The sequence below is a fragment of the Equus quagga genome, chromosome 12, assembly GCF_021613505.1.
Source record: "Equus quagga isolate Etosha38 chromosome 12, UCLA_HA_Equagga_1.0, whole genome shotgun sequence".
Lineage (NCBI taxonomy): Eukaryota > Metazoa > Chordata > Mammalia > Perissodactyla > Equidae > Equus > Equus quagga.
In genome coordinates this window covers 46155436-46178026 of record NC_060278.1, presented here as the reverse complement: position 1 = coordinate 46178026, position 22591 = coordinate 46155436, and the positions used below count along the sequence as shown (strand labels likewise).

At 37.1% G+C, this 22591-nt stretch overlaps 1 protein-coding gene across 1 annotated transcript in view; it reads left to right on the top strand.

The window, feature by feature from the left end:
- Positions 1–22591, top strand: part of RRP15 (ribosomal RNA processing 15 homolog) — a 52883-nt gene that overhangs the window by 18091 nt on the left and 12201 nt on the right. The window contains exon 4 of the mRNA XM_046679909.1: positions 433–634. Within this exon, the coding sequence (XP_046535865.1) occupies positions 433–634 (202 nt within the window). The remainder of the gene's footprint in view (positions 1–432; positions 635–22591) is intronic.

Below are 22591 nucleotides of genomic sequence, written 5' to 3'. Positions count from 1 at the left end.
AGATGAAATTGAGATCCAGAAAATCTTTCCTAGAGTCATATGGTTAGCTAATTGTACAGGCTGTGCTCTTTCCATTACACTGTAATGCCTTCAGTCGTTATATGCTTATATTTGGAGAAGTAGATGTTTGTGTTAAAAGTAACTCTTAGTTCTAATGGCGTAGAAGTTGATTTAGAGAGACCAAAGCTGAAAAAAATCACTTATCATTTCACATGTATTTATTCTCTATTCAGAAATTTATATTTATTCATTGAAATGTATGTTCATTTTTCAGATGTATCTAACCATTCATTCAGCTTGTTTCCTTTAGGTGACTATTAAATGCTTGCCTGTTTCCTAAGCAGTGAAAATACATTGTTCCTATTTTCTGAACTTGTATTCTAGTGTAAGTGTTATTTAACTATGTTGTTCTGGTCATTTTATATTCTATAGGGGTGTGGTGCAATTATTTAATGCTGTTCAGAAGCATCAAAAGAACGTGGATGAAAAGATGAAAGAAGCTGGAGGCTCTATTAGAAAGCGTGCTAAGTTGATATCAACTGTTTCCAAGAAAGATTTCATCAACGTTCTGAGAGGGATGGATGCAAATACAAATGAGAAAAGTTCAACTGGAAAGAGCTCAAAAGCCAATCAGGTAAGACTTTTATATAGGATTCAGTGCATCAGACTTTTAGCTCTAAAACTTAAGAGTTTTGGGGTGAAAAGCACACTATAGAATTGTAGGTTTTTCAGATTTAAAAAAAAAATTTCTGCATGCCCACAGCCTAATTGAAAAGTTTGTACTCCTAAGTTTCATGATGATTTATTCGTTATGGAAGTTGCCAATTATAGATGACACACCCCTGCTGTTAGAACTCAGGAACCAATGGATTGAGGTCAATTTTTTAGAGTTAGAGCCATATCTCTTCTGTCTCAAATTAGACCCTTGACTCATTTTGGAGAATAGAAGTCTTTGTGAGGGATACAGCTTTAATTTGAGACTTTTACCCATAGAGGTAATTGTGATGGTGTGTAACTTCTAAAATAAGAAAAATCGCTGCTTTGGGAAATATGGTGGAAAGTCCTCTTTACACTGAGGCAGCCTGGTGATGTTCGGTTGTTGGGAGATGACGAACATTAAATATTTCCACGGTCTTGGGCGTGATAACTTTGCTTCCCCCGCCCTTTGGCCTGTGGACACCAATAGTTTCCTTTTTCATGTACCAGGTGAAAGTACTGAAATGTGCTCTGATCTCAAGAGGGCTGTTTTTAAAAATAAATAAATAAATAAAGCAAAGTACATAGCTTTATATGATGGCTTCATTTCTTTTGCCAACAAAAAGTCCTTCAATCAGGAAATGAGAGTTTTTGTCATAAGTTTTTTGTTTGTGTTATGGGAAAACAGTTGAAACCCTGGCAAGAAGAGCATTTAGGAATTTCATGCTAGCCTAGGGTTGAAGTATTTTCAAGTTCCTTGATTAAGTTGCCGTTTTACCTAATTTTGACAAAAGCTTTCTAAACTATTTATCTTTGTCATGTCTTGAATATCAAAGGGTCCAAATTGTATGTTTATATAATAATGGTGCTCACTGGTGCTGCTATTTCAGTGCTTGTCAGAAGTAATTATAAACACATGAATGCTGTGTTTGCGGATTTATACTTTTTACTTAAAAAGTCTGACGTGCTGTGTTCTCACTAGTGGCATTTCGCTGTAAGAATTGGAGAAAGATCCAGCAGCATTGGATGAGAAAGAGCTAGAGGGAAGATGGAAAAGGAAAGACTTTTTTTTATTCTTTTTTATGTTGGTTTCAAAATAACTTTTAGTAGAAGCATTTGTTTTTGCTTTGGGATTATTATCTTCATGAGTTATGAAAGCATATGAAGGATTCTTTCTAACGGCACCATTGCATTTTCTTTCTTACCGTTTGCAATTTGCCCTTGACTTTCTTTTTTTCTACTTCAGTGATCATAGGCATAGTGTTAATATGGGACAAGGTCGAAAATTGCTTGAGATTCAAAACAAAGTGGCTTTGCTCTAAAAGTAATTTGTTTCTAGAACCACTTACCCCACACCAACACCCCCCCGACACATTTCTTTCTTTTGAAAATATTTGTTTTCATTTTGATTGCATATTTATGGAAAAACAACCAAACTTATTTCTTTTTATTGTACTTGATTTTGTATCTGAATAACTATAAAAGTTCTATAATATTTGTGACTGGATCAGTTATTAATACCAAAAATATTTATTAAGTACCAGTTTCTACCAGGTGCTATCCTTGTATCTTTTAAAGTCTTACAATTCAGATAGGCAAATAACTTCAAGTAAAATCTTAACATGACAACATACAAAGTCTAAGTTAGTATGTGTCGACCATATTATCATCAGTTACATAGGTGCAGTAAAATGTAAATTAAATGGCTATCCCTATTTGTGGGGGGAATTTCAAAGTAACTGATAATGCTCATTTAGGACATAGATCAGTAAATCTATGTAGGTTACTTAAAACAGGTGGACTTTTAAGGCAGTTGAAGAGAAGAAGGGAAGGCAAAGGTGGGAATAGATTTGACGTGCCAAAACACTGTTCAGAAATGAGTCATAAATGAGCTGGATAAAGCAGGTTGTTAATTAAGTAGAGAATAAGATTTTCCTGTTTCTCGTATTTTGCCTTGTCCTAGCACCATTGCTGTTGCACCTTTTCCTAATAGCTGGTCCTTCCCGCCTCATGCAGTCTGTCAGAAGAGCTTTTATGGAAGTTGCTCACTGTCCGTTCCCTGAGCATAATGGTATGCAGAACACAGGCTAATTAGAGTCCACTCACATGTAAACTGGATTCCCTGGGAGCCATCTATCAGGACACCAATCTGGACATGCCTTTGTTGTCTTCAATTCCTTTACCCTTTTATACTTTTTATTCGTAAAGGTGACATTAAAGTCTTATGTTCAAAAACAAAAAAGAGCCAGTAGTTTTATATTAAGCAAAAAGCAAGATAGAGTTGTAGTAATATAACATAGAGGTTGGATCCATTATAGCCAGCATACATTAGGAACGCTTTTGGTGGTATGTGTGTTTTGGTTTTGGTTGGTTGTTTTTTTGTGTCCTTGGGAACTCTTATCACTTGGAACTTTATTTTTAAGAACCCTTTTTCAAGAATTTCCAAACTCCTGCAAGGTATAAGAAACTTTGAGACACTGTGACAGATGTTTCTTAACTGGCTTATGGCCCTAAACAAGTCACTTTTCTCAGAACCTTTTCCTTTTTTCTGCATTAAAACTTTTAAATTTTATTTTCAGAACAATAGGAACACACTTTCAAAAGTGAACTTATGACTAAATAAAATAATCAGTGTCCTTTCTCATCCGTCTCTACTACTTGTTGCCCCATCACCCCCAAGGTAACCATTTTCAATTCTCAGATCTTCTAGTATTCACCTCTATATCTTAAATAATATTGATACTATTTCTTTATCAATATTAGATATAATCTTTGGGGGCTGGCCCGGTGGCACAGCGGTTAAGTTCGCACGTTCCGCTCCTCGGCGGCCCGGGGTTCGCCGGTTCGGATCCCGGCTGCGGACATGGCACCGCTTGGCATGCCGTGCTGTGGTAGGCATCCCACATATAAAGTAGAGGAAGATGGGCACGATGTTAGCTCAGGGCCAGCCTTCCTCAGCAAAAAGAGGAGGACTGGCAGTAGTTAGCTCAGGGCTAATCTTCCTCAAAAAAAAAAAAAAAAAGAGATATAATCTTTTATGGAAGATAAAGAATTAGTAACTTCCCTTCACTTCCACACCTCCTACACTCTGTCCTTCCAATATAGTATATTAATGTTTTTGACTAAGTCAGTATTCAATGTAAACATTGTGCTGCTGGGGCAAAGTGATGCATGATAACATTTTCTTTCTTCAACTTATTATAGTTTTTGTTTTCCTGGACTTAACAGTTGCCTCCTCTTTTTCATTTCCTTAGTTTTATATGCACCACAGTCTTCCTACACTCTTCAGTAGAACTGTTGAACACTTCTCAATACTATTGTCTTCATGGTCATCCTGCTAGAACCTAGACTGGTTGTTCTTTACCTGATATGCACGGGATTTTTGTCACTTTGCTTGATCACTGTCCTGGAAGTTCCCTTTGCCTCTTCATTTTGTAGTAGCCTCAGTTTCATGGACTAAATGTCTTATTTTCTCTTGGCTTTCCCTCATTTTGATGAGATCACGTTTCCCAGTAGTTTTCTGGGAAAGGGTGTGGGTATCCTCATGTTTTATTGATGTGTTAGCTGGATATATGTAGTAGGTTGAATGTGGCTTCCAAAATGGTAAATCCATGTCCTAATTTCCAGAACTTGTGGAAGTACCTTATTTGGAAAAAGGGTCTTTGGGGATGTAATTAATTTAAGGACCTTGAGATGAGGCGATCATCCTGAATTATCTGGGTGACTCCTAAATCCAGGACCAGTATCTTATGAGAGACCCACAGGGGAGATTTGACAAAAGCGGAGGAGGCAGTGAGCACAGAGGCAGAGGTTGGAGAGATGCAGCCACAAGTCAAAGAATGATGACAGCTGCCGGAAGGTGAATGAGACGAAGAGGGGATTCTCCCCTAGGGCCCCAGAGGAAGTGAGGCCTCCCCAGGTCATAAACTGTGAGAACATAAGTTGCTGCTGTTCTGAGCCCCTCAGTTTGTGGTGATTTGTTACGGCAGCCACAGGAAACTAATACAATGTAGATGTCCGTGTTGGAAATATTTTTCCTCAGAAATTTGGAGTTACTGCTCCGTTTTCTTATAACTTCTCTTTTTTTATTTTGGCCAGTAAGAGATCCAGTGCTATTTTGATTTTGGATTCTTTACTCTTTGAAGCTTTTGGGATCTTCTCTATCCTGGCTGTTCTAAAATTGTTCAGTGGGATCCCTGGGGTGGCTCTTTTTCCTTCCTTGCTGGACACGTGGTGGGCTGTCAGTCCAGTAAGAGTTTGTGTTCCTCATTTCTAGACAGGTTGTTTTGTTGGTTGGATTTAATGTCTTTGATTACTTTTGTCCTTTTTTTTTTTTTTTTCTGTTTTCTCTTTCAGGAATTTCTCTTAATTGGTTGCTGGGTCTTCTATATTGATCCTCTAATTTTCATAACTTTTTTCCTCCAACTTTTTATCTCTGATGCCTTTCAGGGAAAGTTCTTTAATTTCTGGCCCTTATGTTGATTGAAAAGAAATATATGATTTCATAGTTTTGAATTTTGAAAAACTTTTCTGTTCTTTTGTTCTTTTCTTGTGATGCTATTCTTCATGAATGCAGTATCTGTTCTTTTTGAGGGATTAATTATAGGTGTTTTAAATTTTTCTTTTGCTCTGCATTGTCTTAGTCTCTTCTGAGCCCTTTTTTGCCGTGTTTTTGGCCTCAATCTTTCCAGTTGGAGGCTTTCCTCAAGTGCATGGTGATCCTTGCTGTCCATTCATAATTAAGAGTAAAGTGCTAGAGAGCTCATGGAACGTTTCAGTGTGATCCCCGAGTTTGCTGGTTGGTGAGCTCAGCTGTAGAATAATTGAGTAGAGTGGGTTCTTTCGTTGGGGAATATCCAAATGTCAGTTTCTGTACGTGTTTCTTCTGTAACCCTGTATCTTTTCTAGAGAAGAATCCTAAAATCTACTGCCTGTACATGGCGTAAGAACTTGCTGCCAACATTCCTGGAGGAGAATGTAGGAATAGTCTTTGGGGCTCCAGCCTTCAGTGTGTAGACTTACTCAACACAAGCTCGGTGTGTTAACCAGTGTTCCAGAGTCCAAGACCTCTCTGCTTTAATATCTTCAGGGACTAACCTACCTGTCCATGTCAGGGTCAGTCATGTGCCTCCATAAGCTGCAGGGGAGAGGGACCTAGAAGTCTAACTCCTTCCCATACGGACTGTCAGCCAGTCCTCTGTTTGTATCATACCCCACCTCCCCCCATTGCCTCCAGTTCCTGAGCATGGATCCCTGCTTCTCACTAAGCGTCAGCCTTTTCTTCTCTGTAATTGGTTACCACTACTCTCTTCAGTTTTCGTTCCCCCAAAATTTGTTGTCATGTTGGGTCTACTATTATTTTCTCTTCTGTATTGTTTCCCTGTTTGTTTATACTTTTTACACCTTCATTTTAATTTTAGTGGGTTTTCCGTAACAATTGGAGATAGATGCATGTCAGATGTTTAATTGGAAGACCTCCTTTTTATTTTAAAAGCAAAAAGGTAATCTTATCATAGCTTCTTAATGCTTTGATGGAATTATTGGTAGTCTTAAATTGATTATAAAGTATTTCACAAACAATAAGCCTTTAAACACTTGATAATGTAAATTTTTAAGTGTTCAAGTGAATTATTAAAAAATACTTGTTTATAAACATACTTCCTAAAATTATAAAGACGAAAATGTCCACTTAAAGCGAATATATGTACCTCCTCTGTTTCTCTGGGTTCTCATCTTTGGAAACAACCTTTGTGATTATCTCTATTCCTTTGAGGATCTTTAGATGTTTAGATGTGTGTTCTGGCATGTGTGTGCTTAGGATTATTGCCTAGAAAATAAAGAAAAAAAGAGAATTAGGCTTTTTAAAAATTTTGTCCAGTATGTTGACTTTTGTTTTTTAATCTGATCGATAACCAGAATTACTAATTCATTTCTTTACAAGTCGTATATCCGTGATCTGTAACTCTGTTTTAAAGATAATATGTATTTGTGCACTACACACCAACATTTGGTTTATTTCATTTTATATTTTTATATTTATTTTTGTGAGCTCCAGCTTCGACTGTTAACAGTCTGCTTCTTCCATTTAAAACCATGATCATCTTCAAAGCTTTTGGTGCCTAGATTGGAGTAAATTTTTTTTTGTATGTTCCAGACTGCCTTTCATATTGGTAGCTGTTTATCAAGATTACTTTTAATCCTCTGATGCTGCCTACTTGGATAATATTGTTGCCCTTAGAATTTTTTTATCTTTTTCTTTCCTAATTTTATTGTGTGTAGTTATTTCTGTAATAAAGTACTTGGGAACCCATATGTTAGAAAGCCTACCGTAGAGGCAAAAAAGGTATGATTGCTTTTTAAAGATCATTTACTAGGGAAAGAGATTTTGAAAAGACTTATAAGTATTTTAAAAGATGTCAAACTGGTATATTAAATTACATTTGAGTCACTAATTACTATACTTTATTCCTGAGAGCTGAACTTGGGTACGGCAAAGTAAAACACAAAGGTACTTGATGGGCTCATTTCAGAAGAGAGAACAGCTAATATTTGTAAATCAAAAACTTTCACTAGAGTTTAGGGCAATTATTATTCTAAGTACTTTTCATCCATAAAAAATGAGTTGTTTCTTCAGTTACTTATGTAAGGTTTAATTTTGTTTTAATAACAATTGTACATCTCTTTCATCATGTTAAGCCAGGTTATTTGTATAGAGGATGTGCATCACTTTAGTAAATGTAAACACATTACACCTCTGGCAGTCACACATGTAGCAATCTGTTTTTTTCTTTTCTTTTTTTGAATTCCTCATATTGCAAAGCTTACGTGCAGAAGTAAGTACTTATTGGTGAGTTCACTGTGCAATATCCACTTCTCAATAATGCTCGTTGTTTTCTCTATTAACAACCATATCATGTCACAATAAATCTTGTTAAATCAATATTAAGAATTTATTTCTATTTTTTATTTTATTTTGTGTATATTTTTGTAAGATAGGGCCATCAAAAGAAACACCGTTAGTGGAAGTGAGAAAGCCTAAGAAAAGTGATTTTTAGCCAAAAAATGGAAATTTGGGGTAAAGTATTGAATGTCAAGTTCTAAGGAGGTTTGGTTCTTTGGAATGGATCAGTTCACGAAATATTTCATATGGAAACAAGAGAAGACATTTGCGAAATTGTTTTAGTAAGTGTTCCAGGTTAGTACAGATGTTGCTCATGAAATTAGAAAGTCTCAGAGTTGGAGAAATTATGTTGTGAAGATGTTCATAGAAAATGTGACTCTCAAGAGGAATGTGCTTCAGAAGAATATAAGAAACCTAGCTTTGATTTTAAATGGTCATGAAGCAACTGTAGTGAAGGGCCTGGTTCATCCAGTGGACTAACCTAGTCTGTAGGTAAAGGGGCTTTGAGTCTCTGAAGAAGCGTTTTTCATTGTATAAGGTGATTCCGATGACAAAGGGAGAGGCAGCCCCAGTGAGTGATACTTCCTTTGAACGTTTGCCTTTAAGCTAAAGAATCTCGTAAAGAAAGTCATAAATTAGAATAAGTGTTCAATGCTTTTGAAAATAACTTATATTGAAACAGAGTCTTTGAAAACATTTAAAAGAAATGAAATAAGCATCAGAGAATGAAGCCATAATGAATAGATATTTTCACTAGTAATAATTCAAGGGAAAGGAGCCAGTGCGTCTCATTTTTACTTCTTTTGAAGCCATACTTAAGCGCTTAAGAAAAAGAGAGAAAGAACTGTCAGTCATTGTGGTACTCTTAAGAGAAAGAAACCTACTGGTTCTCTAATTTTCCACAGTCTTTATAATTTGTTTTTATTCTTTATTTTCTTCTTCCATAGAAGTTGGAATATTAGCGTGTTTGCTGATGGGTGGGAAGCTGGAAAAAGGGATTCTGAGGAAGTGGGTTGGGATCAGATTTTGTGTCTTATGTCTTCTGTGAAGGAATTTGGACTTTATTCCTTAGGCATTTGGGAACCAGTTGTAATTTTTCATCAAGTAAGTGATCTGATCAGATTTGATTATTCTTGAGGAAAAGAAAGCTGAGGGATGGAAAGACTGTGTCAGAAGACCAACCAGTTGGAGGCTATTGCCATGATGAGAGCAAGAGGGGAGAATCTGAGCTAAGGTGGTGTAGGGGTAAGGGGGTGAATGGAAAAGGGGAAGAGATTTGAGAGGCAGTTTAGAGGTTAAATTGACTTGGTTTGGGACTAACATGAGCTGGAGGAATAAGGGAGAAGGAGAGGGAGGAATTGTGGGTGACTGTGAGGTTTACAGCTTGGAAGGTTCAGAAGTGGTGGCAGCTTTCACAAGGTCGAGACTATAAAAGGTGGAGCACGTTTGAGAGGTACAGTCTGCTCCAGGTCGTAATCAGAAATGAGAAGGATGACGGTACAGGTCAGGTTATGAGCAGCGGTGTGGGGAGAGGCGCTTGGTCAGCGCAGGAAACACGAGCAAGAGGAGCAGGCACCCACCATCGCAGTGTGTGGAGGCCACTTGTGGCAGGAGCGGGCGAGTCCTGTATGTCCCTGTAGGGTCCCTGAAACCTTAAGGACAGTTTACTTGTTTACCCAGTCAGGGAAGGTGGATATTGTAACTTAAGAGAGTGTGTCACAGGATTAAATTTAAACATTTCTAGATTTAAAGAACTAATTGTCAGTTATTTGGAGGGAATTCTCTAATCGAGAACCTGTAAATCCCTCCGTTGGACGAGATACCAACTATATACCGTCCATGGCAAGGCACGTTGACTTGATGTCGACCCTGAGTGGTGTTTTAAAAAGATTAAATTATATTTAGGACACTGTTGAAGGAATTCAACACTTAGATTTCGTGTAAGAAAGGTTTTCATAAAAATTTAAGTTTTAATTCTTGAAGGAATAGTACCTTCCTTCCCCCTTTCAGAGCATGCACCTATCTGCAATGGTTTGTTTTCCCAATATATTGAATAATCAAGATTTTAATAATGTAGATTTTTTGTTAATTTTTTCCCTAACCTTTCAGAGTTACAACTATTCCTTTTGCTCTTTTTTTGAAAAACTGATTAAAATCCAATTAAATTTCTTGAAATCTAAGTGTCTCTTTGCTTAAAGGTGGGACTGAAGCAAATGTGATGCCCTTTAAGTCTGTGAGTCTCAAAGGAGACTATAGGGCTGCTGTTAGGAAAGCATTGACTGGATGTCACTTATATTCTCGAATTACAAACTTTCTGCATGGTTTTTATTTATTTGAAATTGTTAGTATATCAATTCAGCTTTTGTTTTGTTATAATGAAACCACAATAATAATTTTGCAGTAAGAGAAAATGGTAACTAGTTTCTGTTCGAAAGTAATTTCCTTAGTGATTGCAGGGCAACAAATTTCCATAAAAATCCCTAGGAAAAAAATTTACTAGAAGAAACAAGGTATTTATTTTTTTCTGATTTTTGTGCTATGATCACTTTAAACTAAATGTCAAACATAGAGATAAGTCAGGCGGCTCTCTTTCTCAGACATTTTTATAAATGACAACCACGTAATTTCTTCATAGCTAGGTATTTAGTGGTGGGAATGCTTTTGAAATACCTGGCTTCTTTGGTTTCTTAGTACTTAGACCTACACTGTGAATTGCTATATACTTTTTTTTATTATATTCTATTTTGTTTTATTAATTTTTTTATGTTTCAGATGTACAACATTATAACAGCTGTATATATGTAGTATGTGTACTACAAAGTGATCACCCCAAAAGTCTAGTTACCATCCATCACCCTAGAGTTGACCCCCTTGAACCTTTCACCCATCCCTCATTCTGCTTCCACTCTGGCAACTACTGATCTGTTTTCTGTATCTGTGAGTCTGTTTTTGTTCTGTTTTGTTTGTTGTTGTTTTTTTTTTAGATTCCACGTATGAGTGAAATCATCCAAGTTTTGTCCTTCTCCTTCAGGGTCTATCGGTGTAGTCACAAAAGGCAAGATTTCATTCTTTTGCATGGCTGAGTAGTATTCCTCTGTGTGTGTGTGTGTGTGTGTGTCTTCTTTATCCATTCATCCATCAATGGACACTTAGATTCTTTCCATATCTTGGCTGTTCTAAATAAAGCTGCAGTGAACACAGGTGCATATGTCTTTCCAAATTTTGTTTTCATATTCTTCGGATAAATACCCAATAGTGGAACAGCTGGATCATATGGTGGTTCTATTCTGAAGTTTTTGAGGAATTGCCCAACTACTTTTTGTAGTCGTTGCACCAATTTATGATCCCACCAACAGTGTACGAGAGTTCCCTCTTCTTCACTTTCTCTCTAACACTTATTTCTTGTCCTTTTGATAATAGCCGTTCTAACAGGTGTGAGGTGATACTTCATTGTGGTTTTTATTTGCATTTCCCTAATAATTAGTAATGTTGAACATCTTTTCAGGTACCTGTTGGCCATCTGTATGTCTTCTTTGGAAAAATGTCTATTCAGATCCTCTGCCCATTCTTCTTCTTCTTCTTTTTTTTGGGTGAGGAAGATTGGCCCTGAGCTAACATCTGTTGCTAGTCTTCCTCTTTTTTGGTTGAAGAAGATTGTTCCTGAGCTAACATCTGTGCAGTCTGCCTCTATTTTGTATGTGGGACATTGCCACAGCATGGCTTGACGAGCAGTGTGGTGTGTATGTCCACATCTGGGATCTGAAACCACAAACCCCAGGCCACCGAAGCGGAGTGCGTGAACTCAACCACCGTGCCACCAGGCTAGCCCACCTCTGCCCATTTTTTAATCAGTTTGGTTTTTTTATTGTTGAGTTGTATGAGGTCCTTATATATTTTAGATATTAATGCCGTATTGGATGTTTGATTTGCAAATATCCTTTCCCATTCAGTAGATTGTATTTTCGTTTTGGTGATGGCTTCTTTTGCTGTGCAGAAGCTTTTCAGTTTGATGTAGTCCCATCTGTTTATTTTTGCTTTTGTTTCTCTTTCCTTTGGAGTCAGATCCACAAAAACATCGCTAAGACTGATGTCAAGGAGCTTACCGCCATGTTTCTTCTGGGAATATTATAGTTTCAGGTCTTACATTCAAGTCGTTAATCCATTTGAGTTAACTTTTGTGTATGGTGTGATAGTGGTCTAGTTTTATTCTTTTGCATGTGGCTATCCCATTTTCCCAATATCATTTATTGAAGAGACTGTCCGTTCTCCATTTTATGTTCTTAACTCCTTTGCGGTAAATTAATTGTCCGTATATGTGTGTGTTTATTTCTGTTCCATTGATCTTAGTGTCTGTTTTTGTGTCAGTACTGTGCTGTTTTGATTACTATAGCTTTGTAGTATGGTTTGAAATCAGGGAGTGTGATGCCTCCAGCTTTGTTCTTTCTCAAGATCACTTTGGCTATTAGGGTTTTTTTGTGATTCCATACAAATTTTAGAATTATTTGTTCTAGTTCTGTGAAATATGCCATTGGAATTTTGATAGGGATTGCACTGAATCTGTATATTACTTTGGGTAGTATGGACATTTTAATGAAATTAATTCTTCCAATCTGTGAGTCTAGAATATCTTTCCATCTATTTGTGTTTTCATTGTCTTTCATAGTGTCTTATAGTTTTCAGTGTGCAGTGACCTCCTTGGTTATATTTATTTCTAGATATTTTATTCTCTTTGACACAATTGTAAATGGGATTGTTTTCTTAATTTCTCTTTCTGGTAGTTTGTTATTAGTGTATAGAAATGCCGCAGATTTCTGATATTGATTTTGTATCCTGCAACATTACTGAAATCATTTATTAATCCTAACAGTTTTTTGGTGGAGTCTTTGGGATTTTCTATGTGTGGTGTCATTTCATCTGCAAATAGTGACAATTTTACTTCTTCCTTTCTAATTTGGATGCCATTTATTTCTTTTTCTTGCCTGATTGCTGTGACTAGCACTTTCAGGACTATGTTGAGTAAAAGTGGCAAGAGTGGGCATGCTTGTCTTGTTCCTGTTCTTAGCTGAAAACTTCTCCCATTAAGTATGATATTAGCTGTGGGCTTGTCATATATAACTTTTATTATGTTGTTGCGTTTAACCACTTTTTTGAGAGTTTTTATCATAAATGGATGTTGGATTTTATTGAATGCTTTTTCTGTGTCTATTGAGATGACCATATTATTTTTATTTTTCATTTTGTTAATGTGATGTATCATGTTGATTGATTTGCACATGTTGAACCACTCTGCATCCCTGGAATAAATTCTACTTGATTGTGGTTTATGATCCTTCTAATGTCTTATTGAATTTGGTTTGCTGATATTTTGTTGAGGATTTTTGCATCTGTGTTCATCAAGGATATTTGCCTGTAATTGTCTTTTCTTGTAGTGTCCTGTTCTGGTTTTGGTATCAAGATAATACTGGCCTCATAAAATGTGTTTTGAAGTGTTTCTTCCTCTTCAGTTTTTTGGAAGAGTTTGAGAAGGATGGATATTAAATCTTCTTTGAATGTTTGGAAGAATTCACCAGTGAAGCCATCTGGTCTTGGACTTTTGTTTGTTGGGAGGTTTTTGATTACTGATTGAATCTCCTTACTAGTAATCAGTTTGTTCAGGTTTTCTGTTTCTTTATGTTTCAGTCTTGGAAGATTGTATTTTTCTAGGAATTTATCCATTTCTTCTCAGTTGTTCAGTTTGTTGGCATATAATTGTTCATAGTAGTCTCTTAAGATCCTTTGTATTTCTGTGATATCCTTTGTAACTTCTCCTCTTTGAGTTAGGATTTTTTTATTTGAGCCCTCTGTCTTTTTTTTCTTAGTTAGTCTAGCTAAAGGTTTGTCAATTTTTATCTTTACAAAGAACCAGCTCTTAGTTTCATTGATCTTTTCTGTTGTCTTTTTAGTCTCTATTTCATTTATTTTTGCTCTAATGTATATTATTTCCTTCCTTCTACCAACTTTGCACATCATTTGTTCTTCTGTTTCTAGTTCCTTTGGGTTTAAAGTTAGATAGTTTATTAGAGATTTTTCTTATTTCTTGAGGTAGGCCTGTATTACAGTGAACTTCCCTCTTAGAACCGCTTTTGCTGTATCCCATGGATTTTGGTATGTCATATTTCTGTTTTCACTGGTCTCTAGGTATTTTCTTCATTCCCCTTTGATTTCTTTTATGAACCATTGGTGGTTCAGTAGCATGTTGTTTAATCTCCATGTTTTTGTGTTTTTTCTAGAAAGTTTTCTTATTGTAATTGAGTTCTAGTTTCATACCATTGTGATTGGAAAAGATGCTTGATGTGATTTCGGTCTTCTTGAATTTATTGAGACTTGTTTTGTGGCCAAGATGTGATCTGTCCTGGAGAATGTTGCATGTGCGTTTGAGAAGAATGTGTATTCTGCTACTTTTGGATGGAATGTTTGGTATATGTCTATTAAGTCCATCTGGTCTAATGTGTTGTTTAAGGTCAATATTTCCTTATTGATTTTCTGTCTGAATGATCTGTCCATTGATGTAACTGGAGGTTAAAGTCCCCTACTATTATTGTATTGCTTTCAGTTGCTCACTTTAGATTTATTAATATTTGGTGCTGCTATGTTGGGTGTATATATATTTATAAATGTTACATCTTCTTGCTGAAGTCACTCCTTTATCATTATGTGGTGCGCTTTTTTGTCTTTTACTAGAGTCTTTGTTTTAAAGTCTATTCTGTCTATGAGTATAGCTATACTAGTTTTCTTTTTGTTTCCATTTGCATGGGATATCTTTTTCTATCCCTTCACATTCAGTCTGTGTGTGTCCTTACTTCTGAAGTGAGTCTTTTGTAGGCAGCATGTAGATGGGTCTTGTTTTTTAATCCATTCAGCCAAGCCACTCAGTGTCTTTTGATTGGCAAATTTAATCTATTTATGTTTAATTATCAATAGGTATATACTTCTTCCCATTTTGTTAGTTGTTTTCTGGCTGTTTTGGTAGTTCCTCTTCCCTTGTGGTCTGATGGCTTTCTTTAGTGTTATGTTTAGATTCTTTTCTCATTTTCTTCGTGTATTCACTGTAAGTTTTCTCTTTGTGGTTACCATGACATTCCCATAAAACTCCTACATGTATAATAGTCACCTTGAGAGCAACTGAAATTTAAACACATTCCAAAACTGTACATTTTTACTTTCTCCTGCACATTTTATATTTTTGATGACACATTATATATCTTTTATTTTATGTATCCCATAACTAATTGTTGTAATTGTACTACTTTTGTCTTTTGAGCATCATCCTTGCTTTATCAGTAAGTGATCCACTACCTTTACTATATATTTACCTTTTCCAGTGAGATTATTACTTTCACATGTTTTCTTATTATTAATTAATGTCTTTTCTTTTCAGCTTAGAGAAGTCCTTTTAACATTTTTTGTAGGACCAGTTTGTGGTCATGAATTCCTTTAGCTTTTGCTTATCTAGGAAACTCTTAATGTCTCCTTCAATTCTAAATGATAACCTTGCTGAGTAGAGAATTCTTGGTTGGAAATTTTTTCTTTCAGCACTTCGAATATGTCATCCCACTTCCATCTCACCTGCAAAGTTTCTGCTGACAAATCTGCTGATAGCCTTATGGCATGTCCCTTGTATGTCATAAGTTGTTTTTCTCTAGTTGCTTTTAAGATTCTCTCTTTATCCTTAACTTTTACCATTTTAATTATAATGTGTCTTGGTGTGCTTCTCTTTGGGTTCATCTTATTTGGAACTCTCTGGGCTTCCTAGACCTGGATGTCTGTTGCCTTGCTCAGATTGGGGAAGTTTTCAGCCATTATTTTTTCAAATAATTTTTCTGGCCCTTTCTCTCTCCTCCTTTGGAGACCCCTGTAATGAAATTTTATTCCACTTGATGTTGTCCCACAGGTCCCTTAAAGTACCCTCATGTTTCAAAGTTCTTTTCTCCTTTGCTGCTCCGTCTGGGTAAAATCCATTGCTTTGTTTTCCTTTTCACTGATTCGAGCTTCTACTTCATCCAGTCTGCTGTTGAACCCCTCTAGTGTATTTTTCAGTTCAGTTATAACTTGTTTGCTACTTTTTAATATTTTCTGTTCCTTTGTTGAAATTCTCACTGCGTTCATCCATTTTTTAATTAAATTTTATTAATTTTTATTTTAAATAAAAATTAACAAAATTAATTTTACTTGATTTTAGCAGAATAAAAACAAATAATTGAAATCATTGAGACTGGAGACATTTCAGAAACCCTGGGCCACTGAAGCAGAGCACACTAACTTAACCACTTGGCCACAGGGCCAGCCCACATAATCTTAGTTTCTGAAAGATGCCTCTATGTTTTTTTTTTAATTGAGGTAACATTGGTTTATAACATTATATAAATTTCAGGTGTACGTCATTATATTTCGATTTCTGTGTAGATTATGTCATAGTCACCACTCAAAGACTAATTACCATCCATCACCATACACATGTATGAATCACTCCTTTCCAACTCCTCCCTCCCCCTTCCCCTCTGGTAACCACCACTCCAATCTCTGTATTGATGTGTGTGTTTGTTGTTGTTCATCCATTCTTCTCCTGAGGCCCGTGTGCACCATGACTTTGAACCCTTTACCAGATAGATGTCTTTAACAGATCTCTGTTTTATTAAGGTCTTTCATGGGGATTTGTCTTATTATTTAGTTTGGAAGATATTCCTCTGTCTCCTCATTTTGCCTGACTCTCTGTGTTTGTCCATATATATTAGGTGAAACAGCTACCTCTCCCGTTCTTGAGGGAGTGGTCATGTGTAGATCTCTGGGGCCCAGAAGCACAATCTGCCTTGGTCTCCAGAGCTTAACATTCAAGGCACATCCCTCGTGTGGGCTGTGCATACTCACCAGCTGTGGCAGGACCACAGCTATTGTGCAGGGTGGGCAGGATGGGGGAGCTCACCTGGTCTGGTTGTGACATGGCAGCTGTGTAGGGTGGGTGGAGTGTGGAGCACACCCATCAGTGCTAGCAGGCTGGAGGGAGGGCACCAAAGATGGCAGCTGCCATCTCCATCATGAGCAAGTTAGAATGAGATTGCAATAATGGTACCCACCAGTGCTTCTGTCCCTACAGAAAGTCGCTGTAGGTTCATGCCTCTCCAGCAGCTGCTTTAGGATTAAGAAATAGGTCTTCCTCATCTGTGGTTTAGGTGCTTTGCAAACTGTTGCTATTGTGCTGGATCTCAGGGCAAGTAGGTCTGCACGTGAGCCCATTAAGAGTAGGTTCTGGGTCTGGCCCAGTGGTGCAGCAGTTACTTTGGTAGCCTGGGGTTCGCCAGTTCGGATCCCTGGTGTGGACATGGCACGCCATGCTGTGGTAGGCATCCCACATATAAAGTAGAGGAAGAAGGGCACGGATGTTAGCTCAGGGCCAGCCTTCCTCAGCAAAAAGAGGAGGATTGGCAGTAGTTAGCTCAGGGCTAATCTTCCTCAAAGAAAAAAAAAAAGACTAGGTTCTCTCTTCTCTAGAGTTCTGTAGTTCCCCTGGACTTAATCCCTGTTGATTTTCAAAACCAAACGTTTTGGGGGCTTGTCTTTCCATGCTGGACCCAACGGTCAGGGTGTTTGATGTAGAGTACAGTTTCTTCACTCTTCAGGGGAAGGTTCGGCATCCCTTCATGATTGTAGGTTCCTGCACCTGGGTTGGGGTCCTGGAGGAGACCGTATCTCTGCCTCTCCTGCCGTCTTGAGGTGTCTTGTATCTTTTGTTGTGGAGGTGCTGTTCATCTAGTTCTCAAGTCCCTTGCAGAGGAAAGTTATTCCATATGTAGCTGTAAATTTCTTGTGTCCCTGGGAGGACGTCAGTTCAGGGTCTTCCTACATCGCCATCTGGAACACACCCCTTTCCCCGCATTGCTATATATTTCTAAAACTGTACATTCCTTCTGGTTCATAGACCTGAATTCTTGCTCCCTAAAGAGGAAGCCTAGAAATAGAGGGACTCCTTACACATGTCTCTAGGTGGTCTTCCAGCAGTTTTCAAGACTTAGTTTTTAAATGGAGTGGGGGTATGGAAGCAGGCAAGGGTGTGGAGAAAACTTCTGTCCTTAAATTGCCCCTGCATTGCATGGCAACAGCGTTTTACTCTCACATAAAAGCTGCTCTAACAGGAATGTGTGGAATCCTAACTTTGTAAATAATTCAGCTTAATGTTTGTTTACTGAAAATGCCTAAATAGATTAGAGTTTAGACAAAAGAGAGACTCCAAGTTTGAAATGAGAATGAGCACGATTGTACACATTGCTGTTGATGGGAACAGTTTAAAGCCAGTTTCTCATTGCATTCACTTCTTTTAAAATATGCTGTTTAGTTTTAATGTAGAATGGTTCCTGATTTGAACAGCAGTTGCAATCTAAGTGAACTTATGTTTGGCAGTGTGGTACATACAGCATTTTGACTTGGGAGAAATATGGGTGTAAGTAAAGAATAACTAATTATGGAGCTGCTGTAGAAATCTTTAGTTACTGTTAAAATAAAAATTAATAATGATGCCATTTCTCTTCTGGCCCTGTTTGAAGAGTGGCTGCCTGTATAGGATTTTCATCTGTGACGTTGGTGTTGTTTTTGTTTTGTTTTGTTTTTTAATTTAATTGTCCTGCACAAAGTGAGTTTTATACCACGTGTTTGCACTTATGGTGCATTTTAAAAAATCCAAAGAATATTTTATTGTTTCTTGCTAAAAACCTTCATTTTGGGGTTGTAGGCAGTTGAGAATGTTTCTGGTGATGTATGATGTATTAGATACATAGTGGCAAAGGCCACCGACTCCAAAACCAGACCTCCTGGGTTCAGAACACCAGGTCTGTCATTTACTGCATATGGGTTACTTACCTACACCATGCATACCTCAGGTTTATTCTCCATTTAGGATAGTCATTCTAGTAGTAGTAACCATCTCACAGAGATACTGTGAGAGTCGGGTGAGTTGGTATATGTAAAGTGCTTAGAACAATGCTTGGCATATAGTAAGCGCTATATAAGTGTTTGCAATTATTTTTATTTTGTGTTGCATGTCAGTATTAGAATGAGCTGCTTATATTTAGTTCTTTTTTTTCCTAACACATGGTAGTTTATCCAAAAATTTAATAAAGATTGTGTTTAGATTTGGAAAGTTTACTCTCGTTTTTGGTGTGTCTGGTCTAGTAATGCATAATTCTTACAAAATGATAAAACTGAATTTTGAGGACCTAGAAATTTGTTTCCTTTCTCTTAGTCCCCATTTCAAGATATGGTTGAACTGACTATATTGCTTTATAAGATTTAACTTACCAAGGAAAGTTTGGTTTCTAAATGGGTGCTGTCCTCCTATTTGAATGTTCTCATCTTTGTGAGTAGTGTACAGCACATCATCATCAGGTTACAGATGTCCCAGGTTGGGGAGTCCATGGACACATGATGACTCAGGGCATTAGTAAGTGGAGATAGTGGTAGGAGGATTCGGAAGGGGCTTATTATTGTTTGCTTTGTGCCAGGTACTATGGAAGGTGTTTTTCCATAATTTTCATTTTTTATTATTTATTTATTTATTTATTTTTTTAGGAAGATTAGCCCTGAGCTAACTGCTGCCAATCCTCCTCTTTTTGCTGAGGAAGACTGGCCCTGAGCTAACATCCATGCCCATCTTCCTCTCCTTTATTTTTTATTTGTGGGATGCCGGCCACAGCATGGCTTGCTATGCAGTGCCATGTCTGCACCGGGGATCCAAACTGGCGAACCCCAGGCTGCCAAAGTGGAATGTGTGCACTTAACCACTGCGCCACCAGGCTGGTCCCCCATAATTTTCATTTTAAGAAGTACCAGAATTTTAGAGTTGGGAAACTGAAAGTTAGAAAGACTAAGTGACTTGTCCCAGGTCACATTGATAATAATTGGTAGAATCTGGATTAAAATCCAGTCTGTGTTGCTCTAAAACCCTGTTCTAGCTATTAGTGCCTACTGCTTAAAAAGGTCTAAGGTACTTGATTGGAATCAGAACAGAAAACTGTCCCCCTTTTCTCACCTAGATGAGCCAGAAGAAGGGGCTGGCTAATGAGCCACAGTGTCACCTCCCAGACTAGAGAGAGAATGAGTGAGGCAGCTTGCAGTCTGAGTTTCCCTAGGTCTGCATCCCCTTCTTGGGTGTGTGGGACGCATGGAGACCGATAAATTTTAAAATCTCGTTTCTCAAAACTGTTAAGGAAGTAAGATAAAATATGTAGTAAAACATTTTGGAATCATGAAACTCATTAAACTGCTGTTTTGATATATAATTTACATCGTACAATTCAAAAGATTCTTTTATAACTTTGAGAACCAGAATCCAGTCAAGGTTCACACCTTACGTTTGGTTGTATCTTGGTCTCTTTTATTCTAGACCAGTCCCTTGCCCCCTTTTGTTTTTTTCTAAGAAGACTATGTAAGGAGATGAACCTGTTAATCTGGAAGAATGAATCCAAGTTCTGAATTTTCTGATTGTTCCATCATGATGTCCTTTAACTTGTTCCTCTATGCCCTTTTCCTGTAAGCTGGAAGTTAAGACTGAAGGTCAGGATTTAGGTTAGACTCTTTAGGCATGACTCTTTCATAGGTGTGGTGCTTAGATGCTGTGTCCTTACTTTACATCACATCAGGAGACACATTATCAGAATGCACCATATTAGTGATGGTAGTTTTTCATTTGGTTAAAGTGGTAAGGAATGTTTCCTTATTAAAGATGCATTTCCCCCCCTTCAGTTAGAAAATAGTTTCTGGGATGAATACTTTGGAAGGAGCAAATATAACTTTACATCTGTCTTTTGCCTTTTGGCGTTAATTGATGATCTTTGCCTAAAACAGTTATGTCATTGGAGTTTACAGAATCGTGATTTTTGCATTTATTTTCTACTTACTTATTTTTCTGGGGATGAATTTAAGTTCCTCAAGATGGGGTTGATGTTCCTTTCCCTTTAATTACCACTTTACAAGGTTAGGAATTGGTTTAGCAGTCGTCTCCAGTGCTGGCAAGTGAGCCTTCTTTCCCTCCCCTTTTGTCTTTGTCTTTTTTATTATCACGGACATAAAAACTTTTATTTGTCCAATATTTTGCAGTCCTTATGCCTTTTGATGCTTAAATTCACAAGTGGCAGTGAGATGCAATGCAAACTGGTCTTGTGCCCTTTGACATGACCCCATTTTTCTTGGAATACTTTCTTGCTTCCTGGGACAACAAGATGTCCCAGACCAAACCTCATACTTCATGTGCCAGGCACAGAATTACCCCTTTCTCTAAAGAGCTCTGGTGAAGACAATCCATTGATTTTTAAATCTTTTGTTGATTTCAGTAGATTGATAATATGCATATTCTTTAGCCAGACAGAATTAGGTTTTCTTAGAGAACTCTATACAACATGTGGTTTGACTATACTTAAGTGTGTCATAATTTCAGTATTTTGATCTTTTTTTCCCAGAATATCCTACTAAATGCTTCTTTAGTTTGCTTGGATCTTACGAATTACCCATCTAAATTTGTAAACTGTATAAGAATCTGGAAACTATACAGTTAACAAAAATGAAACCCAAGTTGGCTTTGTTGCCTGGAATATCACTCTAGTAGAACAGCTAAAACAAGTTTGTGAAGGAATGGAGAAGGAAAAAACTGGTCAAGACAAGTAGGAGTTGTTTATTAAGAATTCTTTGAGAATCAGAGAAAAGTTGAGTTTCAATTGATATCACACCTTCCATACAATCTTGAATCTCTAGGTTCTTCATTGGAACTCTCATACATTCCAAATCAAAAACTTTGAATCCTATATTACTAAATTTTCAATCCTTTATGATTAGTGGGATGTTATAATGTCTTGCATGATTAGAAAATCATTCATGTTCTTATTCAGATTCAAAAGATTTGGGGCTATATGTCACATCTGTTGATTTCTACCAAAATACTTTTTTTTTTAAAAAAAAGGAATTTTCCATATGTAGTCATGTGTTGCTTAACAATGAGAGCATGTTCTGAGAAATGCGTCGTTAGGCAGTTTCATTGGTGTGCAAACATTGTAGGGTGTACTTACACAAAGCTACTACACACCTAGGCTTTATTGTACTAATCTTCTGGGACGACTGTCATATATATGGTTCGGCATTGACCGCAACATCGTTATGCGGTGCATGACTGTGTCCTTCTTTTCACGGGCAGAGCTTTCAGATAGGCTTTACTCACTTGTAGGGTAGATTACTAACTACAAGTGTAAATAGCCAGCTAAAAGTTTGCAACAACAAGGGTATTAAGTTGAATTAAGCCAGTGTTAAGAACCTTTTTTAATTTAATGGAAACTAATGAAAACTGAACGTTCTTCTTAGGGAAAGCACTGAAATCAGCTATTGCTGATGGCTAAATATAGATGTGATTATACTGTTTATTTTTTTAGGATTCGACTTTAATTTTCCCCCTTCAAAATTGAAATGAGGTTAAACTCTTAATTATTTGGTGTTAGATTAATGAATAATTCCACGCCTCTGTTTTCAGTTTTCTTTTCAATAGCTGCCACTGTGTGTTTGAAGCTTGAATTGGAAGCTGATTAAGATATTTAAGGGTTGTCTTCATCTTCCAAATCGACACAGACTGCTTCTGTATGATCTTGATTAAATATTTGTGTAAAACCAGGCCAGTGAGGGTGGAGACTGTTTTGTTTCCTTGCATCATGTGGTTTTCATTAAGCTTTTGCATTTAATCAGTTTTACTTTTCAGTTGATGTAAGCACAGAGTTATCTTGTAGGTTGTTTTAGGTCATTGAATCGGTGCTGCCTTGCAGAAGTCCTGACAGACTTCATAAGCTGCTACATTTTGATCATTCCAGTCCATACTTGGATGTTAACTTCTGTCTGTTGGTAGTAAATACCTGTGCCTGACATGTATTGTACGGTTAACTGTATGTGACATTATATTTATAAGAAGTTGGGAAGTACCTTTAATTTCTCTCA